This window comes from Squalius cephalus, assembly GCF_949319135.1.
Source record: "Squalius cephalus genome assembly, chromosome: 12".
Classification (NCBI taxonomy): Eukaryota; Metazoa; Chordata; class Actinopteri; order Cypriniformes; family Leuciscidae; genus Squalius; species Squalius cephalus.
In genome coordinates, this window is record NC_137133.1 from 9,764,489 (window position 1) to 9,786,784 (window position 22,296).

Below are 22,296 nucleotides of genomic sequence, written 5' to 3' on the forward strand. Positions count from 1 at the left end.
TGTTAGACCTCAAGAATTAATGTAAACATAACTTATTTGAGTTAAGTAAACTCCAATGGGTAAGCTGTACCTCTTCATTTAGGGCCCAATGAAATATATGTTATTTTTCACAAATTTTGTTTCACCTACCTAAATTCTGTGTTTCCTGTTTGTTGTCTGTGTTTTCTGTATTCTGTGTTTTACAGTTTAATACAAATTAATCCTCAAAAATAGTGTCAATTAAAATAAACTTTAACACATTTTTGGAAAGCTTTGAGTTTCAGTGTATATTGGATGCTAACTTTTAGCAAATGAAATTGTGTGAGAGTAGATCCGGTGATTAAAATCATGCGGAAATTCTCATATAGTGAGAAGGGAGATGCTAAAAACACCATGAGCATGACGTAGTATGTGCAGTAGACTAAACTGTGCTGCTCACACACGTGAGATTCAACTAGATGTGTCGAAAATTACTCTCATTACACAAAAAGTTTAATACTGACATCATGGCATTTTGTTCGATAAATACTGATACCAATCTATTGCCCAGCCCTAGCTCTAAAGCACCCTGGAGTAAAATTTCCCATAAGAGAAAGAATTTGACATAGTGGCGTGCAGTGACTCCCTCACCTTGAGCTGATGAACTCAATGAGGTTTTTGACCTTCTCGTCCTGCTCTGCAGACAGGTCCACCTCATTAAGGAGAGTAGGGGGGAGGTGAGGCAGGACTGTGCTGCCCAGACTGATACTCGAGGATGTGGAGCTGGAGCTCAGGCCAGAGTCTGTCATTGGAGATGGCTGGTAGTCTGGCATCAGCTCTGTGACACCTGGGAGACAAATCAATTCACAATTATTTTATTCTTAGTATAAAAACACTGGGACATGGCAAATATTGTAATTGGTCATTATCAATTAGGTAGAAATGTCTATGTAACAAAACACGCTGTGCTTTAAAGTACCTGTGAGGTTGAACTCCTGAAGAGCGGGTTTGACTGTCAGAACTCTGGGCTCGTTCAGCTCGCGGTTGCGGAGCAATACAGATGCCAGTGACTGGACGCTGCTGTTGGTGCCCTGGACCACCAGCAGGTGGAGCAGTAAACGCTTGCAGTGCTCATAGACCTCTGGGTGCTGATGGTCAAAACCTACACACACAAATAAACACAGAGCATTACAGGACATACAATGTGGCACTTTCCAGGGTTAATGATTTAAATAAACTGTAGAGCTGTGTATGTGTTACCTATAAAGATGGCATGCAGCAGCAGGTGAAGGTACGCGCTCCATTCCACTTTGACCCCGTGGTCTACAATGAGGTCAGTCAGCAAGATCACAGCAATGTTACACCTGCAAAGAAATGACAGTGTGTTGTCAGTGGTCAAAGGTCAAGGAGAACAACACTGACATAGGACACACTGAGTATGTCCTTCACCTGTGCAAGGAGACTCCAGGTGTGGTGGTCTCAGGCAGGTAATCAATAAGTGGTGACCAGCAGCCGCCAGTGGGAGGAAATGGGAGAGGCTCTGGCTGGTTATGATCCATCACCTTTAGACGCCAGTTAGCGTAGACAGGCATAGAGTCACCTAAAGAGAAAAACAATGAGATCATAAACACTACAGTTCAAAAGTTGGAGGTCAGTGAGATTTCTCTTATGCTCACCAAGGATGCATTTATTTAATCAAAAATGCAGGAAAAAACAGTAATATTGGGAAATATTATTAGAATTTAAAATATCTGTTTATCTATTTTAATATTTTTAAATGTAATTTATTCCTGTGATGGCAAAGCTGAATTGTCAGCAGCCATTACTCCAGTCTTTAGTGTCACATGATCCTTCAGAGGTCATACAATTTCAGGATTCTTTGATGTATAGAAAGTTCAAAAGAACAGTGTTTATTTGATATATAAATATTTTACATTATAATAACATTAAATAATAAATAATGAATTTTTATAGTAACATTATAAATGTCTTTACATCTGTGCTAAATAAAAGTATTAATTTCTTAATAAATCTTACTGACTACATACTTTTGAATTGAAATTCACGTACAGTAAAACAAAAACACAGGGAAAAATCACTGAAATGCTACCCATTCAATTTTGCAGTTTCTACCTTTAAATCCACAAATTTTTGAGTCTGTCTTCAGACTGAGTGTTTTTGATCTGAGCAGGGGCAACATCAGAAGTAAGAGGGAGCACTGATTTGAAGTATGACAGTGATGCTAATGTACTCACTCTTTTCCTCCTCATAGGACCCTCCTGAGCTGCTGCTGTAGCGGGATTCCAGACGATGGTGCTGTCGGTTCAGATTACTGTTCAGACCAGTGTAGATGTCCAAATGAGTGTAACTGTGCAGATATATAGAACGTCAAAAAATTCAAGTTTCACTTAATATTTCCATAATTCAACAAAGTACTATTGAGGAAGCACCAAATAATGAACAACCAGTCAGTAATAGCTAATAAACAAATCTTGGTTTATTTTCAGTAGTATACAATTATACAATACTTCGGCAGTTCGATGAGATTAGTTATTTTGACTAATCCATTGCAAAGGCTTGTATGATTAATTTGTTCACGACTCGGACTACACCGGTCGAGCTGTATGTTTTTTTGTTGTGGGCAAACACTGAGGACAAATGCAACAGAATTTTTTCCCCCCTTAAATATGGACCCCATTTCCAAACAAGATTCCTAATCCTGTAGTATCAGTATTAACTCTTACCTGTCCTCCATGTTGGAATCTTTGAGTTTGCTGTCATGGTGTCCATCAGGTCCAGGAACCATGGTGTTACTACTGGACGTTGTTCCTGAAAAAAGCAAACATTTAAACAAAAGAAAATGTGAAAATATGATGATGTCATGATTTTTTTATCACATGTTTATCAGGAAGCTTTCTGTAATATTTTGGCTTTCTGAATTGTTCCTACTTCAGTGAATTTTCTTTCGGGTATCTATAAAGATAGTCCATGAACAGTCAAGATTCATGGTCTTATGATTCTATTCTTTGTTTGTATAAAGGTCATGTTGAGAAAGATACACAGTCAGACTGGTTTAAAGCATATATACCTGATGTAACAGAAGGGATCTTGTAAGAGGAAGTAATGCGGTAGTAAGGTGGGTTATCCATATGAGTGACAGCTGAGGATACAGGGTCTGTTAGCTCCAGCTCATACATTAACTCCTCCAGCAGCTGCATCGTCTTATCCCTGCCCAGATACACCACCACTCGCTTGACCTGAAAATATAAGAAAACACATTCAGAAACACAATAGTATCCAACAAACTAGTTAAGTAACATGGCCTCAAGTCTCAAGTGCAGCCCATCTACTCCGGTATTGAGTATCTGGTTGATTGGCAGGGGCAGGTGTCACTCACATAAGGCAGGAGACTTGGTTCACTGTTGACTCCAGACATGCTGATGAGGAAGTGCAGGATGATCTTCAGATTTTTGGGCCAGCTGTCAGCTAAAGTGGTCCAGACATTCTCTATCTCTGACCATGCGAACTCATCGCCATACTGTAAATTTAGACCATATTAACATTTATGTAATGGTCTTCTTTGGTATAAATGTGTTAAAACAATATATTTACATCAGGAGTTTTTATTAATTAATTTTTTTTTTATTTTGTTTGAAAGTGGAAAGTGGAGGGCAAGAGTTGAGAATCCCTGATTTACATAATAATAAAATATAACAAATAAATATTCCAAAATTATTTTGGAAAACATACACAAACAAATAAAACAAAAATAAAATAAAAAAATAATTAATTAATGTGTGACAGAATATAAGTGTGTAACATTCATTACAAATGAATATATATTATAACTTGTAATACTTAACATACAAATACCTCCATTCAAACAAAAAGTCTAGCCAATGAATATCAAGACATGCTGCCAAAGAAATATTTTACAACTAGGAAATAACAGAAAAATTATGTTTTCTATAGAAACATATATTCACTATATATATTTTAATTTTTCCATAATTCCAGTTTTTTTTGCGACAGTAGAAACCCTGTCCAATAGTCAGCACATAGTCTGCATGTAGTATGTGGGCACTTACCTTCGCAGTCATGAACATGAGGTTATTGAGGATCATGGTAGTGGCATGTGGTGAACCCCAGCCCTCTCCTTTCAGCCAGCGACGGCTGTTCACCATCATCATATCTCTCTCCTCTTCCTCCGTCGACGAAGGTTCATCTTGACGCCTTGCTGAAGGCTTGAAGTCCACCAGCTCCACGTTGTTCATCCAGGGTAGGAGATAATGCAGCATCACCTGTCGCCCACCAGGGTGTGCTGTCTGTATTCTCTGACTCACCTCTAAATAAAACCACCCGGAATCTCATTACAAACACAACACATGTTTAAGGGGAAAATGCTGCCATTATTGATATTTTATTTTATTTCAGCATTCAAATTACAATAGTGATGTTTATTTTCAGTTAAGAATAACACTGGTACCTGAGAAGATGGGCAGGGTGAGTTCAGGGTAAGTCCGTGCCAGTTCTTCACTTAGCTGGTAGTAGGACACTGAGTACAGGTGAGGAAGAGGGGAGGCTGGAGACAAGACCCCATCAGCACGCTGGATCTCCAGTTTATGGGCGTAACGGAACAGTTTGGGCTCCAGAATCTAACATGCAAACACATGCATACACACATTAATATTTACTACAAATCAAACTACACTTGTTTGACCATAAACTGTGGCTGGTCACTATACATGGTCTTTCAGATGAGCCCACTTGCCAGTTCTTGGCCAAAATAAGCTGTAAAGTAGACACGACTTTATGCTAAAGGCTGGAATACATTACATGATTTTGTTCAGATTTTTGGATGAGTCAATGCTAGTTGCTGAAAGTCAGAGCCAGTATAACAAAAAGAATCCCGTAGTGTGTGGTGGCACAGACTTAAGACTTTTTGCACAAGACTATGATTTCATCCAGTCGGAGGATATGAAACATGTTTGATATTTTGAGCCATTTTGAAAAACTTTTTTTTTTTCATGCTTCTATCAACGTGGCGCATGTTTCTGTGTGAGTTTGTTGTGTTCAAAACGATGCCTGGTGTGTGATCCTCAGTCATTTAGCGTATGATCTTTAAACAGGAAGCAAGTCTTTATACAGGAAGCAGAGCATGGTCAAAAGGCATTGCTTCCTAGTTTATTATTTTTGCACATTTGTTCAACATGAGAACTGATATTTAAATGATTTATGTATTTTTTTGTGTTTATTATGATATATTATTATATAGAAATCACATTAATTTCCCTTGACTGAAAGAAGCATCTTTACTGACCTGCAATAGCTGCATGGCAACCTCATAGATGTCTCTGGAAGAGTCGGCAGCTTTAAACAGGATGAGATTCAGCAGAACCACAGTGTCAAACTGGTAATCCCTGCAAGAGACAAAAAAACACACAGTATTCATTGAATCTGAATTACTGACACAAATTCAATCACATTCATCACAGGGTCAGTGTCATATATACCTGTTGTGAAAGACATTGGCGATTGCTCTGAAGCAGCCGGCAGCAACCCTGCGTGAGCCAGTGTAGCAGCGATCCACCGCCCAGAACATCAGATTGCTCTGATCTGGGTTCAGCTCTAATAACAACATCACTGCCTCACAACCCAACTGATGCACCTGAGTACAAAGATACAACCACGACACAGTTCATAAAAGTCGATTGGTTATTGATGCTAATGCGGGCACGTGAGTGGCGTGTGGATACCTTGCGGTCTTGAGAGTCTAGAATGTTGTCCAGCCACTTATACAGATACCCATCAGAAGACAGGCCAACGTTATCAGCAACCGGACCACAACATAGCACTGCGGACATGGCCTGTGCAGATACACATCATAGACCATATTCAGACTCGATAAAAGTTCAATTTGAAACGGCTGCAAAGGCAAATGTTTGTTTTGTGAGAATGTACCTTCAGTGCGCAGTACTGGTGTCTGTTAATCTGCATGTTGCGGTCACTGTATCGGTCCAGTGGTGTGAACATGATGCTGAAGGGTCCAGCCCAATGACTGAAGAGCATGAACAGACTGTGTCTCAGTGACTGCTGAGGGAATATACTCCTCCTCTGATGTACTGCAGAAACACAATCATGAGGTCAGGTCAAGTTAAATTTCAGTTTAGTGAACCAAGACCTGCTGCGAAAAGGCCTTGTGTATGTGTACCTGGTACATTCTGTATGATGTTGGCCACTAGGGCACTGAAGTGAGACCGGATGTCTCTCAGTGTGTCTGAATCTTTGTCGTTCTCAGCCTCCAGAAGCTGTCGGGTGAGATCCACATACTCCAGCAGAGTGCTGTTCAGAGAGTGAGACTCCCCATCCAGACCACCACTCGCACTGCACAGACAACGCACAAATTACAGCTGTGGAATATAATTGTTTTTTTTATGATGCATCGCAAGGCTGATGTGAACGATTCTGCATCGATGCAGAGAAAATAATCGATTTAAAACAAATCTAATTTAATAGGCGTATCATACTTATTAAAACATACCGTTTTATTTGTAAATTAAGTACTCTTATTATAAGCTTATATTAATAAAAAGTTGCAAACATGTCCTTCGTAAGCAAAGCACTTGCGTCTGATGCTTTAATTTAGGTTTTTTTTTTTTGCAAGTAAAGATTCACACCTCTAGCACAAACACCTCGTAAATAAGGATACATTAGTGCTAGCAATGAAATTAACTTTAGCAAAACTAAGGAGTCGAATATTTTATTCCAAATAAGCTTAATTACATTTCCATCACAGAATGCTGTTAAACACAATACATCACTGAGATGTTATGGAAATGTTTAGAATTCTCCTGTGATGCATTTTGGTCTTTGTTAATATTTATATGATAAACTACTGAGTGTGTGTGAAAAGTGGCACCCCAAGTTTATGAAAGATTTCGCAAGATTTTATAATATTTTTGAAAAAAGTATTTTATGCTCACCATTTATTTGATTAAAAATACAGTAAATATATAAATATTGTTAAATAATATTATAATTTAAAATCACTGTTTTGTATATATTTATAGATGTAGAATATATTTTAAGATGTAGTTTATTCATGTGATGTAAAAGTTTAATTATTCCAGTCTTCAGTGTCACATGATCCTTCAGAAATCATTCTAATATGCTGATTTGGTGTTCAAACATTTCTTATTATCATAATGTTGAAAACAGTTGTGATGCTTTATAATTTTGTGGAAACCATAATACATTACATTTCAGTATTCTTAGATGAATTTATTTGAAATAGAAATCTTTTGTATGTCTTTACTGTAACTTTTGATTAGTTTAATGAATCCTTGCTGAAGTATTCATTTATTTAAAAAGAATATATTTTTCAAAAGCAAAACTTTTCAATGGTAGTGTACGTGTGAGTGTGAGTGTGTGTGTGTGTGTGTGTGTGTGTGTGTGTGTGTGTGTGTGTGTGTGTGTGTGAGACTTACGTCTGACTGATGACTCCAGAATCGGCCAGTAGTTCAAAAATCCGGACCAGCTGGACTCTGAGAATGTCACGACGCCGGCGTCGTTTCATATTCTGCGCAAACAAACAAAAAAATCCACAAGGATCAAATATTTTATTTTATGTAGATCTGCATATCTATTCATGATCTATTTTATGTAGATCATGGATACATGAACAAAAAAGCTTGCATTTAAATGGTCTAGTAGAACAAACTGTTAACGGGTCAACTCACCTCTGGCCTTCTCTCTAGTGCCTCTTTAATGATGGGGTTTAACTCTTCCAACAACTCTCTGCAAGACATATCACTGGGTTTAACCATATACTTATTTATAGCATATATATAATATATCTGCACTTTTTTTCTCTACAGTTTTGTCAAGTTTGTCTACTTTGTTGTAACACACTGACATCGTAAGTGATGCATGAGCCATGGAGGTTCATTTCAGATGCATTTAATTTAAAACCAAGTGTCAGCCCGATATGTCAGTCTGACCACTTGTGAGTGGTCCCATTTAAACCTAGTAATAAAATCTAGGTCAGGTGATCCTAAGACGCACCTGAAGGCTACAGGGTTGGTCCGGCCAAGCCCCAGGACAAGAGACTCAGTGATGTCCATGCTCTCAGAGCGCATCATGGGAACCACATGCTTGAACAAGGAGGAAGGGGACGGAATGCTAATGATCTGCACAAACACAAACAAACTTGTTCATCCTTTAAACTATGGTGTCCAAAAAATATATCACATTTAACAGTGTTAATCATTGCATTTGACATTAGAGCTGGTAGGGTGATAAGACCTCTGACCTTTGAGTCATAACTATATCCGCTGTCTGGGGTGGATGCCAGCGTCTCAGGCGGGGAGCAGCGGACAGAGCCGGGGGCCGATGAGGAAGAGGATGAAGATAAGGATGAGGTGGCAGAACTGCAACAGAGGATTAGGTAGTTCCTCCAAAGCCCCACGTATGAGTCACTGCTACTGCTCATGCTGTTCACCTTCTTAGCATTGATCGGGCTGCTGCAAGATCAAAGGTCACAAAGGAATATTATGTCTTTAAACATTTGTAATTCTTTTTTTTTTATTTTACATATTTGGCAACAATGGCTATGAAATATAGGGTGAAAACATGGAGATATAGTTAAGTTTTTTTTTTTAACCCATTCCTACTAGAGACACATTTGAAAGTGAAAACATACTTGATGTCGACTTGTGGCGAGAGCAGCTGAAGGCGTGTGGAGGCGAAGACCCAAGCGTAGCTCAGCGCAGTGGGGCAGTGCTTGGGCAGGTGCTCTTGCCGCAGATAACTAGACAGGCTGATGACCCAGGGGTCCTGACCTTGCGTCACATGGGCAAACACCCAGATGTGGGAGGGGCTTACCACATCAAACTGGTGGCTGATGGGAGATGAGCTCCACTCTGCCAGAGTCTGAAGGTCTATTCCACTGGGACAGTACAGCAGATTTGTCTACAGCAAAAAGGGGCAACAAAAAAAAAAAGATAAACTTAATTTAAAAAAAATAGTCTGAGATTTTATTTTTTGATTGTTTTGGACAGAAGGTTTCTAAGAATTCCTGTCCGGAGGGGACACTAATATCCAAAATACATAATGTTCCACATTTCCTCACCTGATCGGCCCCAGTAAGGTGAATAAAGCTCTCGAGGACTGAAGAACTCAATCTGTCCATCACGTCTATAGCTAACTCCTCATCTCCCTGAGAGAGAGAAAAACAAGACAATGCAATGAATATGAATATGAAGAGCAAAAAAGAAGGTCATCTCATGTAGGTGAACAACAGGAAGTCATTCAGAGCGGGTGGTTACCTTAGTGATACAGAGAGCCGTGTGCAGTGATCGGACCTCTTTCAGGACATTGACAGCGAGTCTGCGTGTTGCAGGTCGACAGCTGCACAGCACGACCAGAGCCAGACCCTCCACCACATGCAGAACCGTCCAGAGAGGAGATCGCTCCAGAGGGAGAGAAGGGCTCTAAAAATATATACAATAAATACCATGTTAAACTACAAGTTTCAAATGTATAAGCTACTTTTTTAAGAAAAATAAAAGTAAGAAATACACAGTCTACCGTTCAAAAGTTTGGGGTCGGCAGGAACGTTTTTGAAGGAATTGCTTTCCAAGGCTGCATTTATTTGATCAAAAATGTAGTAAAAATTTTAATTTTTAAAAATATTATTACAATTTTAAACTTTATTTTAATATATGGTAAAATGCAATGGTAACACTTTACAATAAGGTCTCATTTATTAACATTTGTTAATGCATTAACTAACATGAAATAACATTTTTATTTTACATTTATTACATTTACATGTATTAAAGGTTAAATACATTTATTAACATTGGTTAATGTTAGTTAAAACTTTTTGTTTTCAGGATTCTTTGATGAATGGAAAGTTCTAAAGAAAAACATTTATTTGAAATAGAAATAGATTTTTTGGTAACATTATAAATATCTTTACAGTCAGTTTTGGTCAATTTAATGCATCCTTGGTGAATTAAAGCATTCATTTCTTTCACAAAAAAACTTTTGAATGGTAGAGTATATAATATTATATTATATCAAAACTTAATTCTGTTGTGAGTATGACTGCACCTGTGATTCATGGCTGCGGTTGCTGCTCTGTACCGCCTGTTTCCACTGTATGATGAGCTGCAGCAGCATCTTGACAGCGTTGTCCAGTAGTGTGGGGTGAACATCAGTCACCTCCCTCACAATGAAATACACAAAGCCAGACAACACATCCTCTCTCCAGTCCGGGAAGTCCAACATCAGAGCCTGCAGAGTGGCGAAGGCCAGACCACGCAGCTCCTCATCCATATGGATGGTCAGTCTGGATGGGTGGGAGAAAGAAAGAGTCATTGTTTACAAAATGCAATAAATAAATGATACACATCATCATCTTCATAACAGCATCATGCGTCACCAGAACCGCAGAGAGGTCAAGTGGGTAACAGCGATATACAGGTTCTGACTACATGCTATTAAGACTAGAAGTCTGACTCAGACTGCAGTTGTTGTACAGGAAGTCATGAATATAGCAACTGCGCTACATGTTGGAACGCTACCCACAAGACTATTGCCTCCAACAATATTGAATCATATTGAAAGCTTGTGAATCAGAGTTGAATAATGAAATTCGTACTAATCAAGATATGTCTGCTGAAGTGAATGATCAGTATGTATAAATACAAAAACAGAACTAGTGAATTGGGGAAAGGGTGAAGTTTTCTTGCGGTGATGAATGAGGTTTGACGCGAGGGTCACAGGTCATTACTTGGCCAGTAGTTCGATGAGATCCTGTCTGCTCATGCCGTCTGGGATTAGTCTGGGAATGGCAGCTACACATGTCCGGAACAGATCAATCTTCGGTTTACGCTCCCCACTAAAACAGAACACACACATGTATTAAACACATTAAAAGCCAGGTAAACCACACCATTTATTTTCATATAGCTTTAAAATTTCAAGATTCTTATATCATATTTAAGTCAATAAAATCTCAAGAAACTAACGTGATCATGTCCTCTGGCTCTTTGTTGGACATCTGAACGTTGGTCATGCTCATGGATCGTCCCACCTCTTTATCCAAGTGCCTGAGGATGTTATCCAGGGCCTTTCTAACCTGAGGGTAATAAAGAGACATGCCTAGACAGACAAACACACACAGAAAGAGAAAAGCTTAGTTCACACGCAGAACAGAAAATGTTACAATGGACTACATACAGAGATATTTCCTCAACCTCTAAACAATGAAGCCAGACAAATACACCACCATCTGAACTATTGGGCAGGCATGCGATGCATTTAATTTTTATTAAAAATGAAAAGTCAAATTCAGGTATAAAGGGAAATTCAGACTAATGCCAGAAGACAGCAGATGAAAGGATCACAATTACTTTCCTCAAAATATTTCAAACTGTCCCACTTAAAAACTAACACAAAAAATTACTTGGCAGAAGTCTCAGCTTCATTTATACAGAAAGCTCAATGAGGACAGCTCATGCTCAAGGAATCACAATTGCATTAAAAACCAACTAATCCAATTTGACCAAATGCTTTGGGGTAGGGGAAGCTGTACTCAAGAATATCTTCTTTTTGGAGAACTGTGTAGGAACAGTAAGGGTCTTTACCGATGACCTTGGCTTCCTCGTCTGTGAGGGTGGTGTTGAGGAAGATCTTTTTGACCCGCAGTGTGTTGCCAGAGGGTAAGATGACGCCTGTGGTGGGCATGGGCGGCTCGCCGTCTTTCTGTTGTAGGCTGTCAGCTATCACCAGGAAGGCCCGAAGACCAATATTCATCCTCTGAGAGAGAGACAAAGAGAATGAGAGAGATCATTTATTTTTGTATTTATATTTTTATCCATCCAACACCACAGTCAGAGGCCCAATCGCCTAATATTTTTTGTGGTTTTTAACAGAAACGTTGGCGATATATTAGATATTTATATATGTATTGGTCGATATTGGATAATTGAATTGTTAGATTGCCTTTGCCGTCATCTAACGCGCAGTAAAAGTTAATCTTTAAAAACACTAATAGTTTATAACACTGTTAAATGTAATCTTTAGCAAATCTCAAAATGAATATACTTTTTTTTTATGTTGTAATGACTGAATTCAATTGTAGCCTTTAAACTAATGACTTTAATTCTCAGTGTTTTATTATTGACCTATTTACACAGAATAGCATACATTTTATTTAATATAGTTTTATTTATGTTATTTATATTTAAATGAGTTAAAGCAGTATGAATTAATGGTCAAACTTTATTTTAAAGTGTAATTAAATAATTAAATATAAATCAATTATATTAATAAATATTAAATATGAATAAACAACATGCGCTTACTATAGGGTTTAGGATTTGGTTTAGTGTTAATTGCTTGTAATTAAGCATTTTCTGTTATACACAAATACATTTAACGTGTAACAAGGACACATTACAATAAAGTGAGCATATTCATAACACTTAACATTCAATAGCACAATGTTTATAAACAAAAATTAACCATGATTAATAAATGGTGTAAAACATATTGTTAGTTCATATTCTATTAATTAATCTTAATGTATAGAACTTTGAGGTAAAGTGTTAATTGTTAAATAAAAATGTCTGGTCTTGTGTGTATGTGTAATGTCTCTTCACACACCTCTGGATTAATGGTGAAAGTCTTGTGAGACTTGCCCACACACAGCAGGTCATAGATGATCTCTTTCATAGCAAAGTCCAGCCTTTCCTTCAGAGAGGAAAAAACACACCACACAAAAGTCACTTATAAAAGCAAAACAACAACTCGTGCATTAAATCAAAACCACACTACCAAATGTTGTTCTTCATTGTACTATGAAAGTGATTGGTGAAAGCGGATAGATAGAGAAGGGGAATGGGACATCGGTATATAAGACTGGATCTGAAATATGTTCAGCTGTTCTGAAATATGTTTTGAGTGAATTTTTACCTGAGCGATAAACTGAATGATCTTAACGAAGATGTTGAGGGGTGTGTCCCTGGGCACCACGCTGCGAGAGCCCTTCGGGAAAAGTGCTGTAACAATACCGAGGAGACGACTGTGAGGGGAAAAGAGATAATGTGAGATGATATAGTTATACAGAAAAAGTCTTTTTGTATACATTTGTTAGAGGTTTCCCTCCTCCAATAATGGTATGTCTGTGATTGAGTGTTTTACGTATTCTAGTTTGTGTGCATTTGGCATAAATTTATGCTATTTTTGTAAATCTGTATGATTGTGTAAGGATTGTGTGACCCACCTCTGTGTGGTTGTGTTGCTCTCACACTTGATCCTGATGATGTAAACCCAGAGCAGCCGATACAGAGACTCCAGTGCTACACGTGACATTTTGGGGTCTTTGTTCTAGAAAGAAGGGCACAAAAACATTCAGGTAAAATAGTCACAACCCTTGGACAACAAGACCTTATGAAATGAGCCATGAAAAAAAAAAAGAAGATCAAAAGTACATTTTTGTGAGTCTTACAAGTGAGTCAAAATGACCTCTAAAGACAACAATTCATAAATTAATCCAACCCAGAAAAAATGCCAGATTCATTCATAAAAAGTTGCTGCTTCATCTGTATCATGATGGATGATCAATAGTTCACTTGCTGCTCATGATGAGCTAATAAGGAATATGACGCACTGGTCTCCATTTACAAGCCAATAAGAGCTGTAATTTCTGCTTTAACTGCATTGATGAACAGAGAGTGGAGTCATAAATCGGCTGTTCAGCAGAAGCAATGGATGATGAAAGAGGGATTCATTAAAACTCTGCTAATGAATCTGTGATTAACACATCGCGGCTCGTCCAAATCGAGACACTGACTAAGCAGTGTTCTCTCTCACTCTTTCTGCTACTCTCTCTCTCACACACACACACACAAACAAACACACACAGCTAATCAGACTGCAGTAAAGAGCATTAAGCAAGCTGTAATGACCAACACTCACCATAGGGGGCGTATGATCACAAGGTTTTCAGCTAATATCAACTACATTAGAAATGAGCACACTTGTATAGTGAGTGTCTTTCAGTGACAGAGATGCCATATTTACATTGAATTATCTGGAATATTTTTTTTTTTTCTTGTCAAATGAGATGCATTTAAAATGTGTGTAGATTTAAAACAAACCACTGTAAATGTAACAAACATGTAAACTCTTCAAAGTTCTACGGAGGAAGATGGAGATCAGCAGCATCATGGCCATTCAAAACTTATGGTCATTTGAGCCAAAACTATAATCCACTCAAAACTATAATCTTCCAGAAGTAAAACTCTGCTGCAATTTTGCTTGCAACATTAAAATTTAGATTGAGCTTCGAACCCAGTCCCCTCGCAAACTGAAATAAAACCCTTAGATTAGAAAGTCATAATCACTTTAATAATTGACATAAAATTTGACATAATAACAAAAAAATTATTCTTTTTTTTCACCTACATTAAAACATTTTGGGGAAAATGCATAGTTCTATAAAATTCACTTTTTTTTGTTGCACAGGTAGTTAGGCTTATATTATATTCACTTTGGTTTAAGGGCATTAAGTGAATTTTGGCCTTAGATAAAACATCCCTCACAAACATAATGGTGAGCACAGATGTTATAAAGTCTATATTTCCATTAATTACTCCCTGAACTTGGTGGTTTTCCTGTGCAAAATCTTGAGGATGGCAGGACAATAATGAAGCTATTTTGCATTGTTTCATTTATGGACAGGTGAGAAAGCCAGAAGTCTCAGGAAGCCCATGTGGGATACAGGTCAATCACATGACCTCTCAGAGGCGGGGCAAGATTCCTTGTGGATAACCATGGTAACTCACCTGTAAGGTCTCAATCTGCTTACGGATGCTGTTGTTTGACGGCATCTGGAGCCAATAAACGTGCAGGAGAAACAAAAATGATGACAGAGGACAGGGGGTGATGGTGGGGGGGGGGGGGGGGGGGGAAGACATGCAGGTTAGAAAAATAACAAGAGACAAACTTAAGAACAAAACAAAGCTTTGTGCTACAACAACATGCAAAACAAAGTGTAGGGTGCATGGGATTTAATACTTCAGTGTCAGATTCTCTACAGAATCAACACAAGTATTCCTACATTTATCTATATTTCCCTAAGGAATGAAAATGTCCCATTAGACAAGCTTCTAGGAAGATTCATTTCTTTTTCATTTATATATGGGTGGTATGCTGATGAAGAGTTTCAGACAAACAGCAGGACTGGAGAAAGAAAAAAAAGGGGGAAGCAGGATTAGTGTGTGCAAACAAGCAAGGGTGATTGTGAAGACTTTATTCAGAGTAGACTAAAACAATGCTTCAAATATAATATGGCATCCACTCTGACTAAAGTCTGTTGGTCAGGGAAGACAAACTACAGCAGGGTTAGAACAGACAAGGAACCAGACAGGCAAGCAGAACTATAAAGGCAATCCATGGATCAATCAGGAGAGGAATCATCCACCACTGAGACTACAAATCCAATCAACCTGGGCTCAATGGGCTCAAGACATTACACCAGATCACTGAGGAAAACTTCACTTCTGATCCTGAATCATTTACTTGATGTACACATGAAGTGTAAGAAGCAGTCTAAAGTGGATTAGGAGCAAGATTCACACTACAGTCCCGATCCTGATCCAGTCCTGATCTAGATTAACGGGAAGTCAGGAGAGGATTTAATCGGTACTGCCGGGAGTAACATCAAGTTTGATCACTCATTCATAAAAATCACCACCACCAAATCAAAGCATCACAGATCACTTCTCAAGATTCACATGATAAAGTTCCATAGATTGGAGGGAAACTCAATCATTGTGGAAAGTGAGTTAGGAAACCAAAAATGATCACATCCTGGTAGCTGAACCAGCAACAATGAAAAAGAACGAGGACAAGGACAAGCACAAACACATTTTTGAGATATAACTGAGAAAGAGTGGATGACACGGGTATAATTATTTGAACAATATAAGCAAGAGGCATTTTACAAAAGTCAACTGTAGCCACACACCTTTCTCCAAAATTATGTAACTGAACCAACCCATTTACAGAGTGTTTTTTCATATTGTATCACCAAATCTGCCTCCAGGCTTCAGAATATGTATATATCAACACCATACTTTTTTTTTTTTTTTTTTTTTCTGCACCCAATCAACATTTGATAGTAATGTAAGATTTATAGCTACTATAAATCTAGTAAAACTAGTAACTAGCTATTTGAATAGCTACTTGTAAGCTATATTTTACATGGTGCAATTTGTGTGAAACTCTCAGCTGCAGTAGTTTTCTCACAGGATATCACTAAGCTAAAGTAAATACTCTGTAGTCATGCTACTGTTAGAAAACATTACCTTTAGGTGGGAAAGGCAGTTCTGAAGGAAGATGTGCCAATTATTGAGGAAGAACTGCTTCTGACTAACACACAGCAGACATGTGACCAATGGATACAACGCCTGCGGAGATTAAAAAAAAAAGATTGAAAACTTTAAGTAAAAAAAAAAAAGAGAAAAGGAAATGAACACTTATTTACAGCAGCAAGGATACATTAAATTGATTAAACCAGACATTAAAGACATTCAGAAAGGTACAAAAGATTCATATTTCAAACAAATGCTGTTCTTTTGAACTTTCTACTCAAAGAATCCTGAGAATAATATCAACTTTTACACAAAAATATTAAGCAGCCGAACAGTTTTCAAAATTGATAATAATAAAGGTTTCTTGAGCAGCAAATCATCATATTAAATATTTTCAGAAGGATCATGTGACATTGAAGACTGGAGTAATGATGATGAAAAAAATCAGCTTTGCCATCACAAAAATAAATTACATTTTAAAATGTATTTTAAAAGTATAGTTCACCCAAATTTAAAGTATAACTAAAGTATGACTTTTTTTTTTTTTTTTTTATTAGTTTCTGAAAGAAGCAGCAGTGATGTTAGATTCATGAATGAATCACTTTTGTGAACTGGATCAATTAATTAATCGAATAGAATAATTCATTCACAAATCGCATTGCTACTTCCTCTCATGCATTTCATGAGGAGAACTAGGAGAGATTTGCAGAAAATCACAACTATCTCACTCAATACTTTTGATTGAGTAGACTTAAAAGAGTTTTAAATACAAATACCAAACTCTTAAAGGTCCCATTGCATGGATTATTTTATTATTTTAGAATGTTTCCTGGGGTGCCCTTATGATGTTAGTATGTTTTTTAGATCAAAAGTTGTTATAATTTAGAAATAAAAGGCATATTTCCTAGCCTGATTTTAGCCTCGGATTTGAACGCTCTGTTTGAAGGGGTGTGTCTGCTGTGAGACTTCAGTGTTAACGCCCACTGCTGTGATTGGCTGACATGCTTGCATATGAAATATCTAGCATTACATGTGGAACTCTCTCGAAAACTTTTACTATTACAGCTATTATAAGTTTTTACTATTACAGCTATCAGGATTAACGAATCGTGAGAAGTTTAAGTATTTAGATCTATTCCCATCACATAAAAGGTTGCAGTGATGAGCATTGAGCAGATGACAGCCTGTTGATAGCGTGAATGAAGATCTTATCATCATTGCAACGCAGTTTCTGCACTCTCACTAATGATTTCACCAATGCAAACATGAGGTAAGTACAGTAAGAGCTTCGTTGTGCAGTCTAACAGCGTCATTGATTTCAAAACGAGTTTTGGCAATTGTCCAGATAAACTTGCGCTGTGTGATTGACAGCTTGGGCGATTGGAAAGGGATAGGTCTTTGATCGCTTTCTGTATATATATTAATCACAGTTTAAGTAAGATTATTTTCATCCTACTAAGAGAAACGACGTGAAGTTGATCGTTTAGTCACTGGCTTGATTTACTGATGCATAAACAGTATTGAACGACTTTGAGAGAAAGATTATCTGTCTGAACTTGAACAATTACACATCAGAAATTCACATAACCCACTGGTTCTACTGAGGCTCGGATGAAGGAAATAAAAAAATACTTTTGTGTTCATTTGTACATCCAAACACTGAGCAACTGCCAAGGGGAGGTAACCTTTCCCCTTACGACGACATAAGGGGAAGATTTCTAGATTTGCCCGTCTGAGCTTTCATTTTCTCAAAAATACCCAGGGCTTGGTTTACACCCATCAAAACGTCTAGCCACTGGGGGACCATAGGCAGGCTAGGGAAACTCATATTAAGGTTAAAAAAACTCATAAAGTGAAATTTTCATGCAATGGGACCTTTAAGGACCACTTTAATGGTAGTGTTCTGGTACTTTTTGAAGCATCAAACTTGTCCTTTTGTGATCCACAGAAGAAAAGAATGAAAGCCTTCTGGGTGGCAGAATGTTCTAGTCTACAGAGGATTGTGGGAAAGTATGTATCAAAGCAGAAAAGCACTGTACCAGTGAGTGCTTCTTTCTTGAGCTGAGGTCAAAGGTCGTCTGGTAGAGCATCTCCACGAAGTTCTTCAGGCAGGGCACATTCACTTCATTCTTCACCGCCTTCAAACACACAAGCACAAACATATGAGTCCTCATGCTGAGCTACACCCGCTCAGAGCCCAACAGCACACAAATCACTCAAGTGTTATTCATCTTGTCAATGCAAACCGAAATATATTTCAATTGTGTTTCTGTAGCAACTTCCACAAGCTCCACCTCAAACCACTTGACAAGACATGTACCATCATGAATTCTGGAGAAGAGTCACCAAGCCTCTGTCAAATGATATGTATACAAAATGCACTGTTTTAAAGGACCAATCAGTATTTGAAACAGAGTATGTGATTGGTGTGAAGCAAAAGAGTTGTTCTGTGATTTTGAGAGTTCTCAGAGTTCTGTGATTTTGCCAAGGGACGAGGTGCAGGTTTTTTAAAAGTCACTTTAAGTTCATTTAGCAATGTTATTAACTAACTCAAAGATCACTCTGATATCACTCCATCAGACACATAACCAGATACATTTTAGGGTTTAAATAGAGCATGAACTTTTATATATTTCTGGCCATAAGTTTTCCTACGAAGAAAATGGAAAACCCAGAATGGGACTGGAGCGGAGTGTTTACAGATCATACAAACATATTCTGATTTGAATTAATGAAAAGTTGTGTAATGTTCTGCTTTCTGTGTTGCCGTATTGTGAAATTTCGCTGATTTGAATTAGAGTTGATGTAGCAATATGGCAATTTATTCTATGGCAAAATTTTTGTGTGAAATCTAACTCATAGGAATGATTTTTGCACAAGCATGGGTGAAATTATATGACTTGAACGAATGGAGAGCTCTGCATTACTTACAGCAGCAACAGGGATGAGGATCTCAACAAACAGGCCAGCCAGTGCATGTTTGATATCTTTATCCTTCACCTCCAGGAAATACTGAGCACATTCCTGCCTCACCAACACAGACACACACACAAAAAAACATTTAATCTATTAAATGCTAAACTTCGCACTAAACATTCAAGAGAAACTTGTAAATATACCGTTTTAGTAACTAAAAAGGATGCACTATTAAACCTTTTGTGAGGCCTGCACACTCAAACACGATGGTTGGAGAAATATGAGGTCTACAATAAAAAACAGCATCATTTTACAGCTATTGGCTCAATAAAAATCTCTGGAATATGGTGCTTGTTAAATGCAGCACATATTGAGAGCAGGATTTCACTGCCTATAACTGGCTAATGTAAAGAAATAGCTCCACACAGTCCTGTGAGCAAAGGTAGAGCCAACACACTGAGACTGTAAATAGATTTTATGTGGCATGACTACAGAGAGCGTGCAAATAAAACAAAAATACTATCTGACTGACAATAGAGGAGACGAGACTCAAAATGTATTGACCCCCAAAACACAAAACTGGAACAAATTAGGCCTGAAAGTGTATTTTGTATTTGTTTGTTTTTTGGTCAAAATTTGTTTTATATTCAAAATATTCTTTAATGAATATAAATTCAAGAGATTATGTAAAATTTGAGGCTGTTTTAATTGTTTTATTGTTGAAAATGTCATGCCCTCTTTTATGCTAGATATTAGTTGATCTAACAAATTGAACAGATTTATTTTTTTTAAAATGACTGTGCCTCGAAAATTAAATCCAAATATATTATTCTCTATTCATGAGAAGTACCATGTAACAATGAAACATCTCTTGTCCAAAATGAAAGTGTTAGTTCACCCAAAAATAAAAATTCTGTCATAAATTACTATGTTCTTCTGAACCCATAAGATTTTCATCTTTGAAACGCAAATGAAGATATTTTAATGAAACCGGAGAGAACACTGTCCCTGCATTGAAAGTCAAGTATATTCGAGCTTCTGTTGACTATATTTGATGTGCTCTATGTATTTGTGTAGATCAATGTTTATACGTGAATAAAAACCTGAATGAAATCTATGTAATCTCAAGGAATCCTGTCTCTTCAGGAGACTTTTAATTAAACCAGTCCATTCAAATGAATTTCTTTTACTGTACTTTTCTTTTTTTGTCTTTATGAACTTTTTGAACTGACAAAAATCTCTTTTTAAATCTACTATCACTCCTAAAATATTTTCATGGTGTTTAAAAGATGAACAAAAGTCTTATGGGTTTGCAATGACATGCAAGTGAGTAAATGATTTTTCATTTTAGGGTGAACTAACACTTTAAAAGACCCTTTCAGTGGATAAATCATATAATAACAACCCTCAGCAGCTCATTAAAACACTACAAGAACGTGCAGCACAAGTCTGTGTTAGTATGTGTCTCGACCTGCATGTACTGGAATGAAGCCTCAAAGTCCTCAACGGGGTACATTTTGACTCTGAAGAACTTCATGCCCATGATGAGGCTGATGATGCTCTGCACCACATGAGGACTTTGCTCTTTCAGCCTCAGTTCCTTCAGCTCTGTGATGAACTTCTTACGCACTGCCTGGAACCTGCGCAGATACACACACACACAAAAATAGAATTAATCATTCTTATTTCACTAAGGGCTTTAACAAATTCCCTTCTCCATCTAGTCAATTCGCACAACCATTGATGAGAATGCAGTGTCAAGTTTCAATCAAGTGCTCAACAAATATGTGGCGCAGCCTTTAACCAAAACTAAACTCCACATAACAGGTTGAATAAAGTTTAGTCTTATTATTGTCTGTGAGTTTAAGATTTAAAGTTTCCCTTAAGAAAAAAAAAATTCCAGATGCAAAAGCTTGTTATAGCAATGCAAACTGCTTGGATCCAAACAAGCAAGGACAACAGTCAGCGCATCATGCCTTTATCGTATTGTGTAAAACGGCTGCTTCAAACACTGTCCTCAGGGCAAAGTGGCTCCGCACAGGAAATCATGAACTGAAAGGAAGGTTGAGCAGTATGGTAAATCAATTTCAGGCCCTGACTATTACAGCACATGGCTAAATTACATTACAGCTTAAACAGACAGTTTCATGTAGCTGTGAGGGAGTCTTAATGTGTGCCGAGGAGAGAATTACAGTAACAGTAAAAGTGTCCAAAGACTGTACAAATCATTGATGGCTCTGTATTCAGCTCAAGGCGAGTTAGAATGAGAGCGGTTTGAGGGCTTTGTTAACTGATGGGGGGTCTGAATGGATGTGCTAGCATCAACTTCATCCTTCTGCTTTACATGGCTTTATACGGCTTTATACTTCACATCAATTAAAACGGCTTATAGGCCACAAATAAGACTGAACTTATAGTGTGAGTGCACAACATATGTCAAGTTTTTGTCAAATTGTTTAAAGAATATTTGAAATGTGCAACAGACCACAGAAGGTATACTGTAAGCTCAGTGTGGTTTTGGGATGGACTCACTTGGATTGGGCGAGGACTCCGATGACCTCAGCGTACAGGTCAGCGATGATGTGCACATTACCAGTGTTGGGGCCTGAGTACCTGTTGAACAAGCCATCACAATCAACATCAGTAACACAAGCCCTTCCACACTGAATTAAGAAAATCTTTTTATATATTTCCATTAAGTACAAAAGCATTTGTACACAGTCATTTTTTCATTTTTTGAAAGAAATTCATACTTTTATTAAGCACGGATGCATTAAATTGATCAAACCTGACATTAAAGATATTTATAAAGTTACAAAAGATTTCTATTTTAAATAAATTCTGTTCTTTTTAACTGTTTTCAAGACTGATAATTATAAGAAATGATTCTTGAGCAGCAAATAAGCATATTAAAACGATTACTGAAGGATTATGTCATGTGACACTGAAGACTAGAGTAATGGCTGGTGAAGTTTCAGATTTGCCATCACAGGAATAAATAGTATTTTAAAATATTTTAAAACTCTTCAAAAAA

General features: G+C 37.5%; 1 protein-coding gene across 15 annotated transcripts in view; it reads right to left on the bottom strand.

Moving 5' to 3' along the window:
* fryl (furry homolog, like) overlaps window positions 1-22,296 on the bottom strand; it is a 102,956-nt gene that overhangs the window by 26,649 nt on the left and 54,011 nt on the right. For 11 of the 15 annotated variants that reach the window (XR_013822929.1, XR_013822930.1, XM_079888306.1 and 8 more), the window contains 35 exons: window positions 21,795-21,875; window positions 20,734-20,902; window positions 19,278-19,370; window positions 18,386-18,484; window positions 16,341-16,442; window positions 14,817-14,861; window positions 13,253-13,356; window positions 12,943-13,051; window positions 12,634-12,720; window positions 11,613-11,784; window positions 10,995-11,127; window positions 10,757-10,864; window positions 10,075-10,312; window positions 9,285-9,449; window positions 9,089-9,175; window positions 8,660-8,928; window positions 8,270-8,480; window positions 8,023-8,147; window positions 7,698-7,755; window positions 7,446-7,537; window positions 6,170-6,342; window positions 5,920-6,080; window positions 5,715-5,825; window positions 5,472-5,626; window positions 5,279-5,378; window positions 4,445-4,613; window positions 4,047-4,303; window positions 3,356-3,496; window positions 3,047-3,215; window positions 2,703-2,787; window positions 2,214-2,326; window positions 1,408-1,558; window positions 1,219-1,322; window positions 938-1,120; window positions 610-805 (listed from right to left, as the gene is read on the bottom strand). Coding sequence is in view for 13 of the 15 variants with exons in the window: in XM_079888306.1 (XP_079744432.1) it covers window positions 610-805; window positions 938-1,120; window positions 1,219-1,322; window positions 1,408-1,558; window positions 2,214-2,326; window positions 2,703-2,787; window positions 3,047-3,215; window positions 3,356-3,496; window positions 4,047-4,303; window positions 4,445-4,613; window positions 5,279-5,378; window positions 5,472-5,626; window positions 5,715-5,825; window positions 5,920-6,080; window positions 6,170-6,342; window positions 7,446-7,537; window positions 7,698-7,755; window positions 8,023-8,147; window positions 8,270-8,480; window positions 8,660-8,928; window positions 9,089-9,175; window positions 9,285-9,449; window positions 10,075-10,312; window positions 10,757-10,864; window positions 10,995-11,127; window positions 11,613-11,784; window positions 12,634-12,720; window positions 12,943-13,051; window positions 13,253-13,356; window positions 14,817-14,861; window positions 16,341-16,442; window positions 18,386-18,484; window positions 19,278-19,370; window positions 20,734-20,902; window positions 21,795-21,875 (4,815 nt within the window). In the remaining 2 variants the exon portion in view is untranslated. The remainder of the gene's footprint in view (window positions 1-609; window positions 806-937; window positions 1,121-1,218; window positions 1,323-1,407; window positions 1,559-2,213; window positions 2,327-2,702; window positions 2,788-3,046; window positions 3,216-3,355; window positions 3,497-4,046; window positions 4,304-4,444; window positions 4,614-5,278; window positions 5,379-5,471; window positions 5,627-5,714; window positions 5,826-5,919; window positions 6,081-6,169; window positions 6,343-7,445; window positions 7,538-7,697; window positions 7,756-8,022; window positions 8,148-8,269; window positions 8,481-8,659; window positions 8,929-9,088; window positions 9,176-9,284; window positions 9,450-10,074; window positions 10,313-10,756; window positions 10,865-10,994; window positions 11,128-11,612; window positions 11,785-12,633; window positions 12,721-12,942; window positions 13,052-13,252; window positions 13,357-14,816; window positions 14,862-16,340; window positions 16,443-18,385; window positions 18,485-19,277; window positions 19,371-20,733; window positions 20,903-21,794; window positions 21,876-22,296) is intronic. The other 4 variants (XM_079888307.1, XM_079888311.1, XM_079888305.1 and 1 more) reach the window with 1 other exon arrangement.